The following is a 26,329-nucleotide window of genomic DNA, read 5'->3' as shown; positions in this document are numbered from 1 at the left end:
GTATTAAAAAAAAAATTCTCAGTATTTTATAAACCTTTCCTCAGCATTGCTTGAAAAGTGAATCTGAAAGTAACAATGGAACTCTTATTACAATGACTATAAATAGAAGCAATTTGTAACACACAAGTGAATTGTGAATAACTTCACAGTTCAAATTTCATTTATTAGCCATTAGGAAGATTGCTGTTAGTTTATAATATGAAACTCTCAATTAGATTGCGCACCACAACGTTGCAGCAACAACTTGCTTTTCTATAGTGCCTTGAACGATTATCCTAGTGATCCCTTCTTGCAGAGTTTATAATCCTCTACTGATAACTGATCCGAATAATGTGCATAATGAACAGTAAGTAGTCTCACAACACCAGGTTAAAGTCTAACAGGTTTATTTGGTAGCACAAGTTTTCGGAGCGTTGCCCCTTCATCAGGTGAGTGAAGAGTTCGGTTTACAAACAGGGCATATATAGACACAAACTCAATTACAAGATAACAATTGGAATGCGAGTCTTAACAGGTAATCAAGTCTTTACAGGTGCAGGCAATGCAAGTGGAGAGAGGTTTAAGCACAGGTTAGAGGTGTGAATTGTCTCCAGCCAGGACAGTTAGTGAGATTTTGCAAGCCCAGGCTTGTCGTGGGGGTTACAGATAGTGTGACATGAACCCAAGGTCGCAGTTGAGGCCGTCCTCATGTGTGCGGAACTTGGCTATCAGTTTCTGCTCAGCGATTCTGCGTTGTCTTGCGACACCAAGGCGGCCTTCACGGCACATGGTAACGCAACTAGTTTGAATTGACAATTATCAAATAGTTTGCAAATACTCCTGAAGCTTGGTTTAATGCAAGCACCCAATCTTATTACGCAGCTGCTTTTCAGTAATCTTCATTACATCCTTATGACATTTCATCTTAAGAATCTTTATTTTTCTTGCTCTTCCATGTCTAAAGACTTGGATAAATCAATAATTCCTTTTTAAACATTTATTGAAATGCTCTTCCCACAGTTAAGTTTTTGTTTATCGTGAAGTAATGGATAGATTGCATTCTCCAGCAGTCTGCCACATGAAAGGTCAGATTGAGTTTGATATGAAAACAATAAAGCAATCACGAAACTGCAAAATATTATTTGTGAGTCAATCAAGGTAAAATAAATTACCAAACCAATTTGACATTCAGGCTGATCTGAAGCAAACGTACACTGTGTATGTATCCAGTTTCCTCGCCTGGACTTCTGTCCGTAATTCAGCGCACTACTGAGCGAGTGCTTCATTGTCAAAGATGATGCCCTTTGAAGGAAGCATTAAAACAAGGCCGGTTCCTGTGATTTAGTGAAAACACAATACATCCAATGGCATTATTTAAAGGGGTTGGGCCTCAAATCAAGGAAGGAGCAGAGAGCCCTCAGGATGTCCTGGTTGGAGATGGAGGTGTTGAGGGATTGAATGTTCATGGTGAAAAGGAGCCAGTAAGGGACAAGAAACCAGAAACTCTCAAATTGACAAAAGGCATCAGAAGACTCGCACATGTAGCTGGAAAGAGATTGGATAAGTGTGGAGAAAAAAGAAAAGCTACGGTAGGAAGAAATCAGTTCTGTGAGGCAAGAACAGGCTGAAATAGTGACAATTTAAATCTTCTTCAAAAATCCAGTTTAGTTTTGCAAACCGTACCATTAAATTGCCATTCATTTTTACATGACTTCAAGTCTGCCAAAACAGGATTCTTGATTGAAAGAAAACATAAATATCAATTCAGAGGTGGCTAAATCACATCCAACTCTTTGATGATTAATCTGGGCAGTTTATATATTCAAAATAGGCTACTGTATCAGTTTTATATTTGTAGCAATTGTTTTGCTAATATTTATGATTTTCCATCAATATCTAACTTTAGATCGTGCTGTGCAGTCTAAGTCCATTTTGCTTGATTACACATCTTTATTGGATACAAGACTGAATGCTGAAATAACTCATTATTGTGGCTGCCATCAAGACTCAAAAATATCATTATCCAGAACCTCACACTTGGAGGAGGGCCGGTATCTAGGGAACATAGATTTAAGATAATTACCAAAAGATGCAAAGGAGAAGATTTTTTAAAAAAACACAGCAAGTTACAATGATCTGGAATGTACTGTCGGAGAAGGATGTGGAGAAATTTCAGGGAGTGGATAAATACTTGAAAAGGAAAAATAAAATCATGACAATGGGGGACGATGAAGGGAGTGGGACTGCTTGATAGCTTTTTCAGAGCCAGCCCAGTCAACAGTCAACCAAAGTAATTAAAATTATGTTATCGAATTTATGATACTCAAACATAGTTTAAAAATTACACAATCATTTTTCCTGTTATTGAAATATGCTTATTTTGCAATACTTTGTAACCTCTACGTTTCCTTTTTAATTTGCTCTACTCCATAAGATAACCCTGGCTAAAAAATTCAAAATAAAAAACTTTGTGATAAGATACAATATTTTTTCTTGCATTTATTAAAGGACTGTGTAAATGTATACTAAATGACAAATTCAAAACAATAATAAAATGTTTAGAATTTTACATTTATTGTAAAGAAAACTGTACAAATAGTTCAGAAAATAATATATATCTCTGAAGTTGCAGTGATCGCTAACATTTGTTTAGCACAAAAACATTAATACAGTTATCAATCTGAACAGATTTACAAATTAAGCATTTTTATTCCACACGAATGGACATTCAATCGACAATATTTCATCTTCAAACTTCTTTGGACTGGTCACCCAAGCCATTGGCTGATGAAATTATAACCTGCCACACTCATTCAAGACACAGATACACAAAAACCACAGATGCTGCAAGTCTGAAAGAAAAACAGAAAATGCTGGAAACGCACAGATCAGGCAATAACTGTTCATGTTTCACTTCTGCCCAGAGCTTGAAATAATGACATTTTCTTTCACCACAGATGCTGCCTGCTTTGAATACTTTGAACATTTGCCATTTTTGTTATACCAAACCCAGCCTGCAGCACATTGCATCCTGGAATCTGAAAATATTGCACTCCAATACCTGTTTCCCTGAAATTAACTCAAACAAAAATGCATACTTGTGCGAATTTTTAAACAACGTTTAAAAAATGCATATAAAACAGATATCCAGCCGAGATTCAGCAGTTTACCAAAAAATAAACCCTCTGACAGTCATACTTTAAGGTATTTCTCTTGCTGTACTTTTGGGTTTCATAGCCCACTGTTAATAAACAATAAACTCTACTGTAAGGCAAGTGTATAAAATGTTATTTATTCTCATTTTAAAACAGTAAAAGATGACATTTAATGAGACAGTGATATCTGTGAAATACATGGCGGCAGTTACTAACCACTAAATATTACATTCTGCTTCAACTGCTGAAAGGCACATAGATAGTTGCATCTGTTTCATAAATGAAACCCTCCAAACTAGTCCTTTAAAACCAATTCATTATGATTTTCCTGACATTTAATTTTGCAGTGAAAATAACTGAAAACTATCAGCTGAGTTTAAATGAGACTATGAATGGGTGTATTTGAGTATGTAGACATCAATGTTTTGCACAAATACATGAAATTGATGAAGTTTTCTTCAATCCTGAGTATGATGCTTCAAGTTCCGTCGGTTTCTAGTTCCTGATATTCAATTTCTGGCTCGTTGGAACAAAGCTCTTCCAAAGCTAGTTCTGAAATAAGATTTAGCATAAATAAGATAGTGTATGTTTTGTCAAGCAAGACTTCTCATTTTTTTAAAAAAGTGTTTCACCTGAACATAAGAAATGTAGGAGTTTTGATCAGTTCTGCAGTTGTCTAAAAATAGAATGAGTGATTTTGGTGACAGCCAACTTTGATTCTAGGCAATAGTTGATGAAACAGTTTCTGAAGCAGCCAAGTAAAGAAGCAACATAAAGATTAATCACAACTCTGTTCATGTGAACAAAACCTCAGGTGTTTCCTAACAATTTTATGTCATTTATTCTGTTTATATGCAACACTCAGGTACTGTATTGTAGTGATTATGTTACTGGACTACTGATTAACAGGCTTGGATGAAAGCACAAGTCTTACATTGGCTGTTTCAGAATTTGAATTCACTTTTTGACAAAAGCTGGCAATGGGTGCTACAAAGTTATTGGATTATTGTGAAAACACAACTAATTATTTAATGTTCTTTGTGGCAGGAAATCTACCAAGTTTACCCAACTTGGCCTAAATGAATGACTCCAGTCTCTCAACAACATGGTTAACTCTCAGCAGCCCTCTGACATGGCCAAACAAACCAGTGGCTCAGGGTCAAACTGCTACTGCAGTGATTCAAGTTTAAAAAAGACAATGGCTTCAATCTTCCCGATACTTAACTGAAGGCAATTTTGACTCATTAGGACTCGATGTCAGACAATCAGTCTGATAATTTAATAACAAGAAATGATTCAAGAGAGATGTTGGTACAGTGGAGCTGGATGTCATAGAAACATAGAAACTAGAAGGTGTAGGCCATTCAGTCCTTCGAGCCTACCCTGCCATTCATTATCATGGCAGATCATTGAATTCAATATCCTGATCTCCCCTTCCCCCCCATATCCCTTGATCTTCAAGAGCTATATTTAATTTCTTCTTGAAATCAAACCACATTTTAGCCTCAACTACTTCCTGTGGTAATGAATTCCACACGTTCACTACTCTCTCGGAGAAGAAATTTCTCTCACCTCAGTTCTAAAAAGTTTTATCCTCAAACTATGACCCCTAGTTCTGGACTCCCCCACCATTGGGAATATTCTTTCTGAATCCACCCTGTTAGAATTTTATGGGTTTCTATGAGATCCCCTCTAATTCTTTTAAACTCCAAATGAACATAATCCTAACCGACTTAGTCTCTCAGTATACGTGTGGAAATTAATGCTGTGCTTTCAGATGGTGTTGCCAAGGGGCAGCGTCTAAGTTGAAAAATACGAGGGGCAAAGGATAGATCCTTGGAGTTGGGGTCCACCAGAATTAATGGAATAGGAGCAGGATGAGAAGCGGTTGCAAGGGATACCCTGACTACAAATTGACATGGAACCAGGTAAGTGCAGCCCCATCCAACTGAGGGACTCTGGCAGGGCTTTAGGGAACTATGCTGTGGGTAACCCTGTCAAAGGCAGCAGACAAGTCAAGAAAGACAAGAAGTGATAGTCACAACCACAAATGACATCCTATATAACTGTGACAAATAAAGTTTTGGTACCGTGACAAGGAAGAAAACAGGTTGGAGGGACATGGATTTGTGAGGTGACGATATATTCAAGAATTATGGGCAGGAAATGAGATTGGAAAATGGGCAGTAGCGCAAAGGTGATCATTACCAGGAGCGAGTAGACTATTGCAGATACACGGCCAACAGTGTACACCATTCATACGCCATATCTTAAGCATCACACTGTGACTGGAGAAAGGGGCATGCTTTCAGTTGGTTATGATACTGCAAACCATGATAAGCTGTCTGTTAAGTTCAGTTCAACTGTCATTCTAGTGTCAGGAAACAGAGCTAGTTGTAAATAATCTCTATTGTATTTTTGTGTATTAGAAACAAGGTATAGCTTTGGGTGAATTTAATTGTGTTTCTGTGTAAGAAAAGGTTGAAACTTCAGTTAGACTCATATTAAACAAAGGTGATTGCGTGTATGGGGATTTTGGTTTAATTTCAAACTGCCTGCATTGTGATTAGAGGGATTACGGCGTGAAAGCAAACAGAGCTTAAAGAAAGATGAGACTGTTGCTTAGCAACCAGGGGGCCACTTTATGTTGGAAAGACATTTTGAGTTTAGTTTAAGCTGGACCCAAGGCAGTTGGAACTAGGTTGCTGGAGAGGAAACATCTTTCACAGGAACTGCCAGGAGCTAAAGCAGAGAAGAACAATGGAGTAATGGGAAGAAAGCAAATCCCAGAAGCTAAAGAACAGATAGTTCTAGACACGAGGAAATGAAAAGAGAAGTCCCAGGAAGATTGAAGTCAAAGGAACAAACGGAACTGGAATATGAACAAGGAACTGTTCAATAAAGTTAGCACAAGAGACAACTGTTCCCAGTTAAAGACACAAACTAAAAGGTGCAGCCCTGGTGAAGTTGACAAGTGAGAAGCCAGACATTTGAAGTAACCCTGAAGTCGGTTACCTTAGTACAGCTTCTGATGCAGGTGTGGCTGAGCACCTGAGAGCACCAATATCTTGGGGGGGGGGGGGGGGGGGGGGGCGGAAATTTGCTAATGCTCTTCAGGAGGATTTAAACTAATTCAGCAGGGGGGTGGGTACCTGAATTGTAGCTCCGGTGTGCAGGAGGTTGAGAGTAGTGAGGTCATGGATGAGGTTTCAGGGTCGCAGGAGTGTACTGGCAGGCAGGAAGGTGGTTTGAAGTGTGTATACTTCAACGCCAGGAGCATCCGGAATAAGGTGGGTGAACTTGCAGCATAGGTTGGTACCTGGGATTTCGATGTTGTGGCCATCTCGGAGACATGGATAGAGCAGGGACAGGAATGGTTGTTGCAGGTTCCAGGGTTTGGATGTTTCAGTAAGTGCAGGGAAGGTGGTAAAAGAGGGGGAGGTGTGGCATTGTTAGTCAAGGACAGTATTACGGTGGCAGAAAGGACTTTTGATGACGACTCGTCTACTGAGGTAGTTTGGGCTGAGGTTAGAAACAGGAAAGGAGAGGTCACCCTGTTGGGAGTTTTTTATAGACCTCCAAAAAGTTCCAGAGATGTAGAGGAAAAGATTGCAAAGATGATTCTGGATAGGAGCGAAAGTAACAGGGTAGTTGTACTGGGGGACTTTAACTTTACAAATATTGACTGGAAAAGCTATAGTTCGAGTACTTTAGAGGGGTCGGTTTTTGTCCAATGTGTGCAGGAAGGCTTCCTGACACAGTATGTAGATAGACCAACAAGAGGCGAGGCCACATTGGATTTGGTACTGGGTAATGAACCAGGCCAGGTGTTAGATTTGGAGGTAGGTGAGCACTTTGGTGACAGTGACCACAATTCGATTACATTTACCTTAGCTATGGAAAAGAAAAGGTATATACCAAAGGGCAAGAGTTATAGCTGGGGGAAAGGAAATTATGATGCGATTAGGCGAGATTTAGCTGGCATAGGTTGGGGAAGGAAACTGCAGGGGATGGGCACAATTGAAATGAGGAACTTGTTCAAGGAACAGCTACTACGCGTCCTTGATAAATATGTACCTGTCAGGCAGGGAGGAAGCAGACGTGTGAGGGAACCGTGGTTTACTAAGGAGGTTGAATCTCTTGTGAAGAGGAAGAAGGAGACTTATGTAAGGATGAGACGTGAAGGCTCAGTTAAGGAGCTTGAAAGTTACAAGTTAGCCAGGCAGGACCTAAAGAAAGAGTTGAGAGCAGCCAGGAGGGGACATGAGAAGTCTTTGGCAGGTAGGATCAAGGAAAACCCTAAAGCTTTCTACAGGTATGTCAGGAGTAAAAGAATGACTCGGGTAAGATTAGGGCCAGTCAAGGACAGGAGTGGGAAGTTGTGCATGGAGTCTGAAGAGACAGGAGAGGCACGAAATGAATATTTTTCATCAGTATTCACATTGGAGAGAGGGACAGTGTCGAGGGGAGCACTGAGATGCAGGCTGTTGGACTGGATGGGATTGAGGTTCATAGGGAGGAGGTGTTAGCAATTCTGGAAAGGGTAAAAATAGATAAGTCCCCTGGGCCGGATGGGATTTATCCTAGGATTCTCTGGGAGGCTAGAGGGGAGATTGCAGAGCCATTGGCTTTGACCTTTGGGTCGTCATTGTCTACTGGAACAGTGCCAGAAGACTGGAGGATAGCAAATGTTGTCCCCTTGTTCAAAAAGGGGAATAGGGACAACTCTGGTAATTATAGACCGGTGAGCCTTACGTCTGTTGTGGGCAAAGTATTGGAAAGGATTATAAGAGATAGGATTTATAATCACCTGGAAAGGAATAATTTGATTAGGGATAGTCAGCACGGTTTTGTGAAGGGTAGGTCGTGCCTCACAAACCTTATTGAGTTCTTTGAGAAGGTGACCAAAGAGGTGGATGAGGGTAAAGCGGTTGATGTGGTGTATATGGATTTCAGCAAAGCATTTGATAAGGTTCCCCATGGTAAGCTTTTGCAAAAAATACGGACACATGGGATTGAGGGTGATTTAGTGGTTTGGATCAGGAATTGGCTAGCTGGAAGAAAACAGAGGGTGGTGGTTGATGGGAAATTTTCATCCTGGAGTTCAGTTACTAGTGGTGTACCGTAAGGATCTGTTTTAGGGCCACTGCTGTTTGTCATTTTTATTAATGACCTGGATGAGGGCATAGAAGGATGGGTTAGTAAATTTGCGGATGACACTAAACTCGGTGGAGTTGTAGACTGTGCGGAGGGAAGTGGCAGGTTACAGAGGGACATAGATAAACTGCAGAGCTGGGCTGAGAGGTGGCAAATGGAGTTTAATGTGGAAAAGTGCGAAGTGATTACTTTGGAAGGAGTAACAGGAATACAGAGTACTGGGCTAATGGTAGTGTGGATGAACAGAGGGATCTGGGTGTCCATGTGCATAGATCCCTGAAAGTTGGCACCCAGGTTGATAGGGTTGTTAAGAAGGCGTACAGTGTGTTAGCTTTTATTGGTCGAGGGATTGAGTTTCGGAGCCAGGAGGTCATGTTGCAACTGTACAAAACTCTGGTGTGGCCGCACTTGGAGTATTGTGTACAGTTCTGGTCGCCGCATTATAGGAAGGATGTGGAAGTGTTGGAAAGGGTGCAGAGGAGATTTACCAGGATGTTGCCTGGTATGGTGGGAAAATCCTATGAGGAAAGGCTGAGGGGCTTGAGGTTGTTTTTGTTAGAGAGAAGAAGGTTAAGAGGTGACTTAATAGAGGCTTACAAGATGATCAGAGGATTAGATAGGGTGGATAGTGAGAGCCTTTTTCATCGGATGATGATGGCTAACACAAGGGGACATAGCTTTAAATTGAGGGGTGATAGATATAGGACAGATGTTAGAGGTAGGTTCTTTACTCAGAGTAGTAAGGGCGTGGAATGCCCTGCCTGCAGCAGTAGTGGACTCGTCAACATTAAGAGCATTCAAATGGTTATTGGATAAACATATGGATGATATTGGAATAGTGTAGATTAGAGGGGCTTTAGATTGGTTTCACTGGTCGGCGCAACATCGAGGGCGAAAGGGCCTGTACTGCACTGTAATGTTCTATGTTCTATGGTGTGGAAGTTTGAATGCACACGGCAATTCAAGGCACAGTAATACTGAAAAGAAAGATTGAAATGTTGAAAGTGGATCTGTGGTGAAGCATTGTTTGGGAGAAGAATCTAAGGCAAGTTTTGTCAGGAGTGGAGTTTGGAAGCACTTGTGTGGAATTTGGAGTTCCAGTGAGACCAGCTGGCTCACTGTGATAAGCACTTGGGCGGATTAGAGGAGAAATCCACAGAAGTTGTATTGGATAGTATTTGCCACTTGGTTGCAGAGTGGTGTGTGTCTGACCACAGTTGGTCTGTTGGTTTATAGGAACTGTGTACTTGCGGAGAACATTATAGTATAAGATATATTTTGTAACTTGTGTTATCCATAAAATCTATGTACATTTGTGAAGATATAGGTGGATGAAGGAGTATTGTGTTATCATTATTGTCAATCATTTCATGTTTAATAAATGTTTTATATTTTGTAAAGAAGTCTTGTGACTCTCTTCATGCATATTTCTGACAGAAAGGGTAAAAGTTACAGTCTACTGAGCCATGGTTCCATTCTGGGATCTTCCCATTCAGTATCAACACCAACTGGGATCGTAACAGTAGGATATAGAATCCAAGATAAATTCTGCAGTGATAATCCCAACAAATGATAGGAGAGGTGTACTGGGAACTGATTTTGTTATGTTAATAGATGTTTGTGGATCAATACGGTTGGTAGCAATTCAGTTATGAAAATTTAAGAGTATTTACTACAAAGAAAATAGAGGAATCTGCTTCTCTAGCTCATGAGAATTGGGAAGTACATATTAAGCCCCATTCTGTAATGCACAAAAAAACAAGAACTTCACAAAAATATATCATGTACATGTTCCAAGATAATAACAGATAGTGATAACAATCAAAGGATAAGGAAATCATGAATGATAAGACATAATGACAAGTACAGAATTATATCCTTGGCCTAGACAAGTTCCAAGTTATTAGCTGTTATATTGATCATGACATGCCAGCTGCGCAAGATAATACAAAGAATTGAACAACTTGAGAAATGGGAATTAGATTAGCAAGGCAGTACAAAAGAATAACCAAAGTTGGAAGGACAGGCAATAGGAAAGCAAAACATAATTGTTGATCAATTCCGTACAAACAAAAAAAAAGGAATGTTGAAGCATGAAAGGCAATCCAGGCATGAAGAAAAATTATCGAAGAGGAAGCACCAATTAACATCACGTGACAAGCGAGACTCCTCCAATGGGGGAGAATCGAGACTTGGGCAAAACTCAATGACGTAAATAGGTTGTTGTGGTTAGTTTTCAGTGGTACTATATCCAAAGGTGCCTTGTATACTACCTGAAGGGCACTGAATCTGATGAATGTGACTATTTCATATTCATTCAAGATATCTGGGTGTCGCTGGCTAAGCGAGCATTAATTGCCCTCGAAAATGTGTAGTTCGCTTCATTCTTGAACTGCTGCAGTCTGTGTGATGCAGGTAATTGGATAATTATTGTAAAATTAATTTTTTTAGTACAAATAAGCTGACTAGAAGCAATGAGGGAAGTTTAGGAACATCAAAAAAAACAGTAAAATAATTGGAATATGTCACCATGATGGTTGTGCAGACAGATGCATTTGTGAAGACACAATCCTACAAAACACAAGGCTCTTTGTTAAATATAGTCTGAGCTATATTAGTTGATACCAGTTAGTTATAGCTCATAACAATTGCCTTCAGAACCTACTGGCATTCAGGTCAGGAAGAAAAATAAAATCATCCTAGGTCTTCAGTGATATGGCATGATTTATTCTGGAAAGTGCACATATGTGGACAGTAGTTAGGACAGGATGCATACACTTTAAAATTGTCTGTCAAGCGCTATGAAGAATGGACATTTGGGTGAAGTACTGGAAAGATCATCAGATGGGCTTATTATGGCCTACTGACATTTTTCTGTTCCTGAAATGTTCCTAGACTCACCATTAATCAAATAAATCAACCTAACACATATACAACAAACCTCTCACCTTCACTTTCTTCGAGATCTGGTATTTTTTTAAAAATAGCTTTTATTCCATGCATAACTTGATCATATAGGTGTAGCACATCCAAACAGTGGTCTGTAAAATTTTTGTCCCTCTGTGAAAGGCAGTGCAGCAGCAAGACAGTTTCTCTCAGGAACTGCACCACAGCTTCATTACCCAGTGAAGAAAGATTTTGTTGAGATATTCGAACAGTAAGCCACTGTCGATGTAACATGACTATTAAAGTCTTCAAGACCTGCATTGCAACAAAAATAGCATAAAAAATGTAAAGTACTTATCATGGTTAGTTTTTGCTTAACCTCAATGAATGTGACATTACAAAAAACCCTCCAAGTTCCTGGAACTTGCAAACTGAATATTCTAGCAAATATTCGCTCTGAAAGCATACATTCTCCAGTATGGTCTAGACGATGTAATTTTTTTCTGTCAATGTCACATTTCTCTGGAAGGAGAAACCACTAAAAGCTGACACAAGAACAAGATATTGGCCTGTGAAGTTGCAATGCATAGAAAAAGTGCAGAAGCAAGTAAGTCTGTATGACTGTCAGCTCTGAGAACTAAATGACAAATGTCCCATTGGACACCAGGTGCCTAACTGCATGAGGAACTAACATTGTTTGAATCTTCTGGTAATTTTTTTTAAAAACAGGCTTAAAAATAAAATAAAATCTTCAATTATGTTTTGCCCACATGGGAGTACACTCTAAGGTAATACTTATACCACATTAGAAGCATCTGAATTTTTAAAAAATTCATTTTACAGGATGTGAGCATTGCTGGCTGGGGCAGCATTTATTGCCTGTTCAGAGGGCAATTTAGAGAACAACACTGCTGTGGGTCTGGAGTCACATGTAGGCCAGACTGGGTAGGAATGGCAGATTTCCTTCCTAAAGGACATTGATGAACGAGATGGATTTTTTACAACAATGGACAATGGTTTCATGGCCATCATCAGACTTTTAATTCCAGACTTTTTATTGAATTTAAATTTCATCATCTACTGTGGCAGGATTCGAACCTTGGTCCCCAGATCTTGCTCTGAGTCTCTGGATTACTAGTCCAGTGTCAATACCGCTACACCATTGCCTCCCCTAAATATACTGTCCCTTCACGCTGACACAATAGGGACAATCCAATGGTTGCCTAAATTCTGAGGTTTTTAAAAATTCATTTGTGGGACATGGGTTCGCTGGTTGGCCAGCATTTATTGCCCACCCCTATTTGCCTGATGGCAGTTGAGGGTCAACCAAATTACTGTGGCTCTGGAGTCACATGTAGGCCAGACCAGGTAAGGACGGCAAATTTTCCTTCCCTCAAAGACATTAGTGAACCAGATGGGTTTTCCTGACAACTGATAATGGTTTTTATGGTCATCAGTAGATTCTTAATTCCAGGTATTTTTATCGAATTCAAATTCCACCACCTGCCATGGTGAGATTTGAACCCGGGAACATTAGAAGAGAACATTAATTGAGTTATTAGATACCGCTCGGCCATTGCCTCACCCCCACCTGACACTGGATACTGCATAATTGTAGTGTCAAACTGGGCAATTAATGTGTATGTGTGACACAAGTCTAAATTAAGCAGATGCTTCTTCGTCCTGACACTAAACTGATACCATATCCTAAATCAACTTTGAACAAACAGCATCATCAATTCTTGATTTTGAATAATTTTTAAGGCCAACTAGACAAATGTAGAATCTCTATTATAAACAAACATTCATATAATTTTTTGCACAATAAATTCTTTGGTTACCTCAGTATTGCACGGACAGTCTGATTCTACCAACACAGCACTGGCACCAGAGTGGGACAACCCAAATTTGGTGAGGAATCGAACGACCTAGTGATGTGGACAGATCACAAAAAAGAAAATTGTTTCTTTCCCAACTACATGATTTTTCTTTGATAGTTAATACATATTTTCTCTTCTATACAAACGAGTTGCCATTTTCCTAACTGGCAGCAGTCGTTAGCATTGCTGCCTCACAGCACCAGGGACCCGGGTTCAATTCTGGCCTCGAGCGACTGTGTGTGGAGTTTGCATGTTCTCCCCGTGTCTGCGTGGGTTTCCTCTGGGTGCTCCGGTTTCCCCCCACAGTCCAAAAATTGGCAGGTTAGGTGGAATGGCCATGGCAAATGCATGTGGTTATGGAGATAGAGCAGGGATTGGACCTGGGTAAGATGCTCTTTTGGAGAGTCAGTGCAGACTTGATGGGCCAAATGGCCTCCTTCTCCACTGTAGAGATTCTATGAAAACCATGTACAGCTAACTGCTCACTGTCAACTTATTCTACGATCCTTATGTGATTCCAAATACCCAAATTAAATTTTGAACAAGACTCTAAAATTATTCGGAGTAAACAGAAAAATGCAAGTACTCTAAATGTGATCTGCACATCTACCCAGGGGTTTGTATCACAACTATGTCAAGAAGCTGCAAATTTGTATTATTTTCAATTCAAGAGCATGAAAATTTCACAATTTATGCTGCCTTAACCTTAACTATTCAAACGCTTCAGGTGAACGAGTTGTAATGGTCTGAGAGGCAATGATTTACTAATCGCTAAAAAAGTGCTGACTAATTTGCAGTATAATTTTATAATTACAGTATTTCTGGAATTTACCTCTTGTTCAAGTTGGAACCATAGAATATCTGCAGCACTGCTGTCAGGTCTGGAGGAAGTATATGTGTATAGGTTAAGAAACAGGCAGGACGCTGGAAGAAAAGAACACAATTTTATTAAATTTATAAATACCAAGAAAGTCAACATTATGAAACATTGGCCCATAACTTTCGAGTTCCAGCGCACTGTAACTGGGGAGTACTCAAAGATGTGGCAGGGAATGCCATCCACCCCTGCCACCAACCCCAGAAATTCCCTGTTAGAATTATCCAACATTACTTGCACATGGGACTCTCCGACTATGCCTCACCAACAACTACCCCGATCCTAAAAGGGCTCCCACTCACCCCCTGATCCCCACAAGGTATTCCCCCACTGCTCAACCCCACCCCAGGTCCCAATCCTACCAGCTTACCCTACAAAATTTTCTTCCTAGCTTCTCAACATGGCTGGATTCTTAAATTTACCTGCTTTACAGCAACCACTGCCATAAAAATGGACATGGCTTCCTTACCTCCAACTCTCCAGCCCTCAACACAAGGCCTTGGGAACTGACTAGACAAAACAGTTCTGCCCAGCCTGCGTCAGAAGGTTGGGTGAGAAATGAATGGCTGGGTTTCAAGGTAAGAAAATAGATGCAGTGTGATTGTCACTCCATGGAGTTTCAGAGCCTATGGATGGTTTTTATCTTATAGTCAGTCGTATAAAGAATAAAACAAAAAAACTGCAAAATTCCATGTCTTAACACAAATCAAATGATTGGCATATTTTGGGTCAAGCAAAACGATTACAATGGTGAGCTGCACTGTGCAATAGTCCGAGTAGATCTTTGACTTTAATTATAACAAGTTACAATTAAAACAGCATACTGGAGCCTGATTCACTATGGAGTCACAAACTCAAGGACTCTAACAGTTATTTTCTGATTTCCATGATGTGGAGTTGCCGGCGTTGGACTGAGATGGGCACAGTGAGTAGTCTCACAACACCAGGTTAAAGTCCAACAGGTTTATTTGGTAGCACGAGCTTTCGGAGCTCATGCTTTCCGGAGCCTGATGAAGGAGCAGCGCTCCGAAAGCTCGTGCTACCAAATAAACCTGTTGGACTTTAACTTGGTGTTGTGAGACTCTGATGTCAACAATGCTTTCCTGCAGATACACTTTGCACAAGTCAGGTATTTCCTCTCAAGAAAGGACATTTTGGGAGCTTATTTTTCTGGGTTACCTTTATTGTACACCCAGCAGTTGGGAATCCATCTCCAGTTCTTCTCAGTTAGGGATAATCACAGGAAGAACACAAAATGAAGCAAATAATTCACAAAGACACAAAAAGCAGCTTCCTAGAGAGATTTACTGGCAAATGCTCTACCAGGGTGCAATTGATCCATGTGAACTAAAATGTTTCAGTTCTGATCCTAATTTGTGACTGATCCTAATTTCAGCCAGAGCTCTCCCTTCCACTATTACCTAATGCAACCAGTAACCAGCACCCAAAATAACTCATTGTATTATATATTGATGCCCTCTTCAACAGTCATTTAAACTATGAAAAAAATCTTCAACTAACGTCCTTAATAACTGATTGCCAAAAAGAATACCTCATGGCTGTCATAATTATAAAATTAATGTCAAAGAAAAAATCAAGATAAAAATTCATCCCAATATATAAATTCTATTAACATTCAGATTTTAGTTGAAGTTTCAATGACAACTTGCTCTTTGGATTACCTTTAACATAGGAAATATCCAAGACGCTACATAGCGGTGTTAAAGAGTAAAAAAAAGTGCATCCAGTTTCATTGTTCTTGTCTTGAGGGCTGACAAGGTTATTGAGGTCAACACTGAGGGCAATTCAGTATTACAGCTTTAAGAATTTTTTAAAATATCAGGAAGTATCTTGTTAAACAAATTCTGAGCAGCTAAAAATAGGGGTGTGTGTATGTTTACTTATATCTGGGGGAAAGAATGCTTTGAAGCGAGCCAGGGCTGGTATTTCATAAATTGTGTCGAGATACCAAAACTGGTATGTAAAAGCAGGAAGGAGCCCTTGCTCAAAATAAATGGCAGCTGAACAAACATGGACTCAGGCCAGATGTCCCTAAAAAGTGTGTATTCTTCAACTGACACCGGATATACATTTTACACATTCTTACTGGTCTTTATTTGGGGTGGTATTGTTCAAAATTGAAGTACCTCTCCTCTCACACAAATAGCCTTCAAAAAGAATGTGCACATGCAAATAAGGGAAAACAAATATATTCAAGCTGGGCATTTGCTATGCAAACCATTATTTTTTATATATTAAAAGTTAAAAATAGTTTAGTTCTACGACTTGTGCCACTGCTAAACACTCCACTGACCAAATTAGATGACAGCATTTGGAAGTATATTTCATTACTCTTAAACACCATCCTGTCCTTCATTTTTTTTTAAATAGCTGACGTAGAAGCATTTTACTCATTTTTGGTTGTTCCACAAAATGCCCATGCATTTTGTTTGTTAACATAACATTTGACCCTGTATCAAAGGAAATGCAAAAATAAATTTGTTCAAAATAATTTTTTCTCACCTGACTGCGAGCAGAACTTCGAGGCCAATTCTACATGATCTGTAAGATTTGCCAGGAACTGAACAACAAGTTGAACAATGGAGCATGAAGACTCAGGCGACAGGCATCGCAGCAGCACTTGGCTGCTTAATAACTGGTGGAACCTGACAGAAAATTCAAAGAAACTTAGCCAAAACGATTAACAGGAGAAAAAAACTACAGCAATAGTTTGTCACCTAATGACCATTTCTTTCGCATTAGTATGCTTGTCAAAAGCAGCTCAGCCAAGAGCCAAGATCATAAGTTTCCTCTCTCTGGCTCAAAGACAATTTTAGAAATTTCGAAGACAACATACAATTGATGCATTTTTGCTGGTGTTCTTTTTAACCTCTAGCACAAATTATTCTTCCACACATATTACCATCTGTTAAAAACACAAAACTGTTACGGAAACGATGTGAAAAAGTTGAACACCTGAGTTGGAGGGTGAGGGTTAAGAGAATGAGGATGATGATGATGATGAATTTTGATGTACCCAAGTTTTTGGTGCAACCTCAGGCCTGAACTGGGTGTAGAATGCAGCTGGAAAACAAACATACAAGACAGGCAGAAGTAGGCCATTCGGCCCCTTGAGCTTGCTCTGCCATTCAATAAGATCATTGCTGATCTATTTGTGATTCGAATTCCACATTCCCCATCTACCCAGATAATCTTTGACTCCTTTGCCTAACAAGAATCTATATACCTCCGCTTTAAAAATATTCAATTACCCCACCTTCATCACCTTCTGAGGCAGAGTTCCAAAGACATTAAATCCTCAGAAAAATAATTCTCCTCATCTCGGTCCTAAACGGGCAACCTCTACTTTTAAAACAATGCCCCCTAGTTCTGCACTGACTCACAAAGATCTTGCATACTTAAATTAAGTCACTCCTTGCTCTTCTAAACTCCAGTGGAAATAAACCTAGTCTGTCTCAGCTTTCCTCTCAGACAGCCTGCTCATTACAGGTCTCCATCTAGAAAACCTCCTCCGATCCACCTCCAACGCAGTTAAATCCTTCCAAACCTAATCTCACCAATGCCTTGTATAACTGAAGCATAACATCCTTATATTTATGTGCAATTCCTCTCGTGATAAAGGATAGCATTACATTAGCCGTCTGTACCTGCATACTAACTTTTTGTTAACTCATGCAATAGGATACCAAGATCCCTCTACACTTTGGAATTCTGCAATCATTCACCATTTAAGTAACACACTGCTTTTTATTCTTCCTGCCAAAGTGAACAACTTCATAACTTCCCCACATTATACTCCATCTGTCATATTTTTGCCCATTGATCCAACCTATCTAACTCCATCTGCAACCTCATGTCACCTTCACAACATGCTTTCCTACCTATCTTTGAGTCATCTGCAAATATGGCGACCATGCCTTCGGTCACCTCGTCTAAGTCACTGATGGAAATTTAAGTTGAGGTCCCAGCACAGACCCATGTGGGACTCCACTCATCACATCCTGCTAATCAGACAAAGACACCTTTATGCATACCCTGTTTTCTGCTGGCCAACCAATCTTCTACCCATGCTAGCATGTTACCCACTACACCAAGAGCTTTTTCTCCACAGCAGCCTTTGATGTGGCACCTTATCAAATGCCTTCTGGAAATCACAGTACATCTACAGGCTCCCTTTTATCCACAGCACATTAGTCCTTCAAAGTTAAAGTTTATTTATTAGTCACAAATAAGGCTTACATCAACACTGCAATGAAGTTATTGTGAAATTCCCCTCGTCGCCACAGTCCGGCACCTGTTCAGGTCAATGTACCTAACCAGCACGTCTTTCAGATTGTGGGAGGAAACTGGAGCACCCAGAGGAAACCCATGCAGACACAGGGAGAATGTACAAACTCCACACAGACAGTGACCCAAGCCGGGAATCGAACGTGGGTCCCTGGCGCTGTGAAGCAGCAGTGCTAACCACTGTGCTACCGTGCAAAACCCTATTAAATTGGTTAAACGTGATTTCCGTTTCACAAAACCATACCGACTCTTCCCAATTACCTTGATGTTTTCTAAATGCCCAGCAACAACCTCTTCAATGACTGGTTCTAACACCTTCCCCATGACACGAGCCAAGGTAACTAACAGTTACTGGTTGTCTGCCTTTCTCCTTTCTTAACTAGAAGGGTTATTTTTGCTACTTTCCAACCTGATACAAGCTTTCCAGAACCTAGCGAATTTTGGAAAATTAACAGCAATACATCTACCAACTCTAGTCACTCTTTTAAGATCCTATGATGAAATCCTTCAGGACCTGGATGAGAATATAGGAGGCATGTTTATTAAGTTTGCAGATGACACCAAGATTGGTGGCATAGTGGACAGTGAAGAAAGTTATCTCCAATTGCAACAGGATCTTGATCAATTGGAGCAGTGGGCTAACGAATGGCAGATGGAGTTTAATCTAGACAATGCGAGGTGATGCATTTTGGTAGATTGAACCAGGGCAGGACTTACTCAGTTAATGGTAGGGCGTTGGGGAGAGTTACAGAACAACGAGATCTAGGGATACATGTTCATAGCTCCTTGAAAGTGGAGTCACAGGTGGACAGTGGTGAAGGCGGCATTCAGCATGCTTGCTTTCATCGGTCAGAACATTGAATACAGGAGTTGGAACATTTTGTTGAAGTTGTACAAGACATTGGTACGGCCACACTTGGAATACTGTGTGCAATTCTGGTCACCCTATTATAGAAAGAATATTATTAAACCAGAAAGAGTGCAGAAACGATTTACTAGGATGCTACCGGGACTTGATAGATTGAGTTATAAGGAGAGGTTGGATCGACTGGGACTTTTTTCCCTGGAGCGTAGGAGGCTGAGGGGTGATCTTATAGAGGTCTACAAAATAATGAGGGGCACAGATCAGCTAGATAGTCAATATATTTTCCCAAAGGTAGGGAAGTCTAAAACTAGAGGGCATAGGTTGAAGGTGAGAGGGGAGAGATACAAAAGTGTCCAGAGGGGCAATGTTTTCACACAGAGGATGTTGAGTGTCTGGAACAAGCTGCCAGAGGTAGTAGTAGAAGCCATACAATTTTGTCTTTTAAAAAGCGTTTAGACAGTTACATGGGTACAATGGGTATAGAGGGATATGGGCCAAATGCGGGCAATTGGGATTAGCTTAGGGGTTTTAAAAAAAAGGGCAGCATGGACAAGTTGGGCCCAAGGGCCTGTTTCCATGCTGTAAACCTCTATGACTCTAAAAGAAAGGATGTCCCGAGGCATGGTACATTGGGGAAACTATGCAGACACTGCGACAACGGATGAATGAACACCGCTCGACAATCACCAGGCAAGACTGTTCTCTTCCTGTTGGGGAGCACTTCAGCGGTCACGGGCATTCGGCCTCTGATATTCGGGTAAGCGTTCTCCAAGGCGGTCTTCGCGACACACGACAGCGCAGAGTCGCTGAGCAGAAACTGATAGCCAAGTTCCGCACACACGCGGACGGCCTCAACCGGGATATTGGGTTCATGTCACACTATTTGTAACGCCCACAGTTGCGTGGACCTGCAGAGTTTCACTGGCTGTCTTGTCTGGAGACAATACACATCTTTTTAGCCTGTCTTGATGCTCTCTCCACTCCCATTGTTTTGTTTCTTAAAGACTTGATTAGTTGTAAGTATTCGCATTCCAACCATTATTCATGTAAATTGAGTCTGTGTCTTTATAAACTCTGTTTGTGAACAGAATTCCCACTCACCTGAAGAAGGGGCTTAGAGCTTCGAAAGCTTGTGTGGCTTTTGCTACCAAATAAACCTGTTGGACTTTAACCTGGTGTTGTTAAACTTCTTACTGTGTTTACCCCAGTCCAACGCCGGCATCTCCACATCACTCTATGACCCACAGACTTGTCAGTCCATAGCTCTATCAGTTTGCTCAGATCTGCTTCCCTAATGATTGTTACTTTAAGTTCCTCTCTCCCTTCTACTGCATGATTTACAGATATTACTTGTTTTTGTATCTTCTATAGTGAAGACAGAAGCTAAATATTTGCTCATTTCATCTGCCCAGGGCTTATTATCTACTTTTAACTCCCCATTGACATTCTCTAGAGGACCAACACACGCTTTGCTTATTCCTTTCCTTTTTAAATACCTGCAGAAATGCTTCCTATCTGTTATTATATCTCTAATTGGCTTCTTCTCATGCTCCAATTTCTTTATCCTGATGAACCTTTAGTCATTCTTTGCTCTTTTTATTCTGATCAATCATCTGACCTGCCACTCATCTTTGGACAGCGATATACCTTTTCAAGTTGCCCGGTTGTAGTGAAGTAGAAAAAGGTATGAAATTATTTTTTGGGCATTTGGAAGAAGCAGGAAGGCTCCTTCAGGCTCCACAATACCATGGACTGATGCATCCGTACACCCACAGGCTCCATAATAGCACCATTCCTCAGACTTAGTTGCCAGCTGGTCAGCAGACATACCTCCAATCCACCCAACATGGCACCAGCCCACAGCTGACAAGCAGCAGTAAGGTGCCATCCTAGATGCACAGCTCAACAGTGGCACAATAATGAGACACAAGCCTGGAAATATCTTTGGCCTCAGTGACCAGGACAGGCATGTGCTCTCTACCTGCCCCATTACAGAAGTTATAGTCCAACCCAAGATATCTGGAAATACTATTGAACATCAAGCTACCAGTAGGTACACAAAAGCATTCATGATACTCCATTCCCTCTTCCAAGCCAAACTGATTTGTATTATTTAGGGAAACTTGCAGTTTGTGGGATTGGAATAACCATTAAGCATCTTCCCTGCAAAGAAAGGAGTATAATTGAGGGCTGATCAGGAACAAAGCATAACCGTATTTTCAAAAATCAGCGCAAATAGAATGAATCGAATTATATTTTGTGCTGTAAGTTTCTATGATTCTACTACACATTTAGATCAGTGTGTCTATCCAGCCTCAAGTGGCTACAAGACTTCTCATGAACCTACAGACATCGCAAGTATTTTAAATTCACTCGGACAGGCACCAACTTGAAAAACATGGGCAAGGCCAACAGGTACTACTGCCAGATTCAACAAAGAAATTCTTCCTGGCTTAAAAAAAAAATGAGCACCAGAAAATCTGCAAAACACATTATCACATTCTGGAATAGCTCAACTGTTTTCCATTTATGCAACAAATCAGAATGTAATTTATTATTTGAAAGGTTACTCACCAGAGTAATAGTGTAATCAGATGACTAATAGGTTGGACCAACAATTTTGCTTAACACACAAACATCCCACAATAGTTATATCGCTCTGTAACTTTTACATTTACTTGGAAAGTTCAACCTCAAATCAAATCGACTCTCAAAAACATTTCAATTAGAAAAGTGAAGTCTCACTTTGTCAGTTCAAGTGCAATTAGGATGGGCAATAAATGCTGGCCCAGCCTGCAATGCCCACATCCCTTGAATGAATAAAGAATTATGGTTAAATTAAACAAAACAGCTCAAGTACTTTCAAGTAGTCAGGCCCCATCTACTTTATTTTGTTCAGTTAAGAAAAATGAACTAGCAAATTTCTGGATACTTGCTGCCATTGCAGCATTATATAATACAAAAATTATAATAATTAAAATATAGAAGTTTTGTAGTGGAAGCTTTTCAGAACATTTTACTTTAAGTTCTGTAACAGAATCCTTTAAAAATCTAGACAGATGTTCCAATCCTGTCTGCCCACTATCATTTGTACTGTACATTATTAAGCATACTGTTTCAGCAGCAGAGTAGACATTACAATGACAATCCCACATTGGGCTGATTATATAGGTTAGGCCTCTAATTTCTTTTGAGAGTCCAGATGGTAAAGCTAACCAACAGAAAGGACACCACACCCAAAACGGATCAGGTTTACATGTATGCATTAGCTGAAAGGGTCACTGGATAATGACCAGGACTAAGAATCAAAGCCCGTTTTATCTTACCAAGGGGAGTACAGGCTAATCATAGTATCCTCACTGTCAACCCAGCTATTGTCAGCTAACTCAGCACACAATGGTTGTTTAACCTGGAACGTTCTGAGCTGGGGTTAGAATTTCACTGACACGTATCACTATTATTAACCACAATGAGAGAGATTAAATTCTGCCTTTCTTTACCTGCACAACAGTTCAGTAGTAGCACTTTCAGCAACCTTCCCTAAAACTCTCAGGCTTTGATTCTGAAGATTTTCTCTTCGATAAGAGACATTTATAACTGCGGGATCAGAAAGCTGCAGCAACTTGTTAAACAAGTCCTGCCGAGGTTGTTCTACATCAATCAATTCCTGTAGTTTTACATGCTCCTTTTCAAGCTCAGATGGTCCTGCTTCCTCTTCATTTCCATGCCTGATCAGTGCTGCATTTTTGTTATGTAAATGTGTAGTTAAGACAGTGCCATCTTCACTGCTGTGACTGGAGGTAGGGGTCAACAAGAACTTTCCAACCTTTTGACTATGTGATACAAGGTGATATAAAACACCAAGTGCTGCAAGTGCAAAGTCTTCCAAATTATTAAAACAATCGTCCACATTTGAGGCTGCGGATTCCCCAGAACGAGAGGGGCAGCAACTTCTGCTTCCAGAAGGGCTTCTTCCTGCTTTTTCAGTCTGCAAGGCTTGGCAATAAATACTAAGGTAATATTCTATTAGTGGCAAAAGGTGAACTGCACCAGGCAAGTCACTTTGACTTCTCAATTGAAGAGGGACTTTTGTTGTGTCCAAGACTTTTTCTGATGGTTCCTGGTCCAAGACAAGCATGTTAATACCACACAGAGCTAAATGCTGAAGGTCACTTAGGCTTGAAAGGATTCCTTTCATTCCGACTTCAGACGTTTTCCCAGTTGATGAAGACCCACTGCAAAGATCAATGGCATTATTTTAGCACATTTTTATTATCTGTCTTCTCATTTAACACATTCTGGATAGTCCAGTGAGGTTGCCTCTGCAACTATTAATCGAGATCCACAATGACTGACTGAACTTGGTAAATTAGACTGAGTCTATGAAACACGCTGTGCAGGGCAAGTAGAAATATCACTGAAGACCGAGACCAAAATCCAGGCTTTCTAAATGCAACCCAAATGCTGTGTTCTGGAACCACTGACTACTACACACAGGGCAGCACAGTGGCTAGCACTGCTGTCTCACAGCAGGAACCTGGGTTCAATTCCAGCCTTGGGTCACTGTCTAGTGTGGAGTTTGCACATTCTCCCCGCGTGGATTTCCTCCGAATGCTCTGGTTTCCTCTCACAATCCAAAGATGTGCTGGTAAGGTTGATTGACCATGATAAATTGCCCCTTAGTGTCAGGGGGATTGGCAAGGTAAATAAGTGGGGCCTGAATGGCATTGTTGTCAGTGCAGGCTCGATGGACTGAATGGTCTCCTTTTGCACTGTAGGAATTCTATTCTATGAAAGTTTCTGTTTTAAAGAAGTATACTTTGTAGATTCATCACCTATCCACATTTTTTTTTAAATTGTGAAGTTTTTAGCTTTAGATCTTTGAGAAAGGTTAATTACTGTGGCAGTTCCATGCACAATGGACCACTACCATATTAAACACCAAATGAAACTAATTGTTAGAATAATTGTGCTTTAGCTGCTATAATAATTTTATTAGTGTCACAAGTAGGCTTACATTAACACTGCAATGAAGTTACTGTGAAAATCCCCTAGTCGCCACACTCTGGCACCTGTTCAGGTGTACTGAGGAAGAATTTAGCACAGCCATTCCACCTAACTGGCACATCTTTCAGCCTGTGGGAGGAAACCGGAGCACCCAGAGGAAACCCACGCAGACGCAGGGAGAACATGTGGACTCCGCACAGACAGTGACCTAAGGCTGGAATTGAACCTGGGTCCCTGGCTGTGAGGCAGCAGTGCTAACCACTGTGCCACCATGCCGCTGTTGAGAATAAAAGAAATATGTAATAAATAATGAATATGTAATAAATGATAGCAACAAAGACATTAAATCCACTTATTATTTGATGACTGTATCCAGAAAATTTTCATTAAACCTGTAAAACAGGACTAGACAGGGTAGATGGAGGAAGGATGTTCCTGGCGGTTCGTCCAGAAACAGGTGTCATAGTCTAAGAATACTGGGTAATGCTTTTAGGACAGAGATGAGGAGAAATTTCTTCATCCAGAGAGTGGTGAGCCTGTGGAATTTGCGACCGCAGAAAGTAAAAGGCCAAAACATTGTATGTTCTCAAGGAGTTGGATATAGCTCTTGGGGCAAAGGGCATCAGAGAATATGGAGAGGAAGGTAGGATCAGGCTATTGAGTTGGATTATCAGGCATAGTGAATGGTGAAGTAGGCTCGGAGGGCCGAATGGCCTACTCTTGCTCCGATTTTTATTGTTCCTATATAAACAGGTTTAGAAATAAATGGAACTTCACTCAAAATAAATTTTTGAATGCCAAAGCATACATATAATATTTACATAAATTGTGTAGGATTTAAAGGGATGCACTGAAAATCAGGAAGAGTGATCAAGAAGAGAAAGCCAAGAGAAAACGTGTGGGTGGCATCTCAAGGTTTGGGAGAATTCATGCTGAGAATTTGGGAATGGAATTCCTAGGTATGGAGCCTAACTCATTTGTCTAACATTTAACAAGGTTTCATTATAAAAGAGAGTTGGAGGATAATTTGAGGTTTTCAATATTGCTCCATTTCCAACCATTGCAGGCTGACTGTGCTTTAAGCATTCAACAACTGCCAAGGATGGATTCTTATTTTCAGAACTAAACTTCAGCAAGGCAGCTTATATACTCAAAAAACCTGATCTACCTTGCTGGAATTCAAGAGAAGGCTAAAATTAAAGCTGTAATCATTCATACCAACTTCAAAAAGGAAATAAATTTATGAGAAAAGTCAAATTACATTATTTAACTTTCCTCAATTTGCTATAGACAGCTGATAACTGCCACAATTCTTTTTGCCCCAACGTCATCACTCCATCTCTAATGACAATAAGCCTCAGATTGTTTGCAGTCAGTATTATGAAGGGAAATAGTATAATTGTCTGGCAAAATAATCTGCTGAAACCGTATTTCAAGAATCCTTTTCCAATTTTAAGTGAATAAGATCATATATTTATCATCACCATTCCCTTGCACTATTCACCAACAATAAAATACCGTCAGAATGTTCTCTTTCTTTCAAAAGATGTAATTTTAGGGCTGTTTAGTTTTAGCATAAATTGATGTGGAAGTTTATTCGTATTTACTTTTCTCATTTGCAACAAGTCATACTTACTTGCTGAGGCAACTGTGTTGCTGGACCAAGCCGTAAAAAGTTTCTGAATTGCTGTTGAGAAGGTGGCTCAACCCCAAATTCCCAGGACCAACTGGTTGGCTAAGCAATACGGTCATCAGTACAGCACCTTAAGCAGCACAAATTCCACAATAAAAAAAAAAATCACCATGTGGTCTTGATGTCAACAACTAATGCATAAGCAAAATGGTAGAAAACTTCCAGTTACAAACTTAAGCAATTTCTAATCTGGCCAATTTAACAATTAGTGTATCTGTTCCTTAGACCATTTTGGATCTTGCCTTGCAACAAGGCCTATTCAAATGATAATGGTTACAAAGTTGGTTCACTTACATTCCAGTGTCCATATTTCCCTAACGTTTGAGGCTATGGAGCAAACTGGAGAACAACCTAGAATACGCAATCTGTGAAATGTCTGCAAAAGCCTTTTCTAACTCCCCCTACCTAAGGCATCTCCAAAATCAACATATTGCTCATTCAAAGGATCAAATCTGTGCAACGGTCTTAATCTAGGCTAGAGGACTGGGAGCTTATGATGGGACCTGACGCCTCTAAAAGAAT

At 40.2% G+C, this 26,329-nt stretch overlaps 1 protein-coding gene across 5 annotated transcripts in view; it reads right to left on the bottom strand.

Annotated features, from left to right (window-relative positions):
- Positions 1 to 371: 371 nt before the first annotated feature.
- atrip (ATR interacting protein) overlaps positions 372 to 26,329 on the bottom strand; it is a 48,763-nt gene continuing 22,805 nt past the window's right edge. For 2 of the 5 annotated variants that reach the window (XM_078209769.1, XM_078209770.1), the window contains exons 10-16: positions 25,751 to 25,877; positions 22,608 to 23,342; positions 16,458 to 16,600; positions 13,890 to 13,981; positions 13,019 to 13,105; positions 11,240 to 11,492; positions 372 to 3,686 (exon numbers count right to left, since the gene is read on the bottom strand). In XM_078209769.1, the coding sequence (XP_078065895.1) occupies positions 3,613 to 3,686; positions 11,240 to 11,492; positions 13,019 to 13,105; positions 13,890 to 13,981; positions 16,458 to 16,600; positions 22,608 to 23,342; positions 25,751 to 25,877 (1,511 nt within the window). In that variant the 3' untranslated portion in view covers positions 372 to 3,612. The remainder of the gene's footprint in view (positions 3,687 to 11,239; positions 11,493 to 13,018; positions 13,106 to 13,889; positions 13,982 to 16,457; positions 16,601 to 22,607; positions 23,343 to 25,750; positions 25,878 to 26,329) is intronic. The other 3 variants (XM_078209772.1, XM_078209773.1, XM_078209771.1) reach the window with 2 other exon arrangements.

The sequence above is a fragment of the Mustelus asterias genome, chromosome 3 (assembly GCF_964213995.1).
Source record: "Mustelus asterias chromosome 3, sMusAst1.hap1.1, whole genome shotgun sequence".
Classification (NCBI taxonomy): domain Eukaryota; kingdom Metazoa; phylum Chordata; class Chondrichthyes; order Carcharhiniformes; family Triakidae; genus Mustelus; species Mustelus asterias.
Note: the sequence above shows the minus strand (reverse complement) of the source record. Positions and strands in the feature narration are given on the sequence as shown.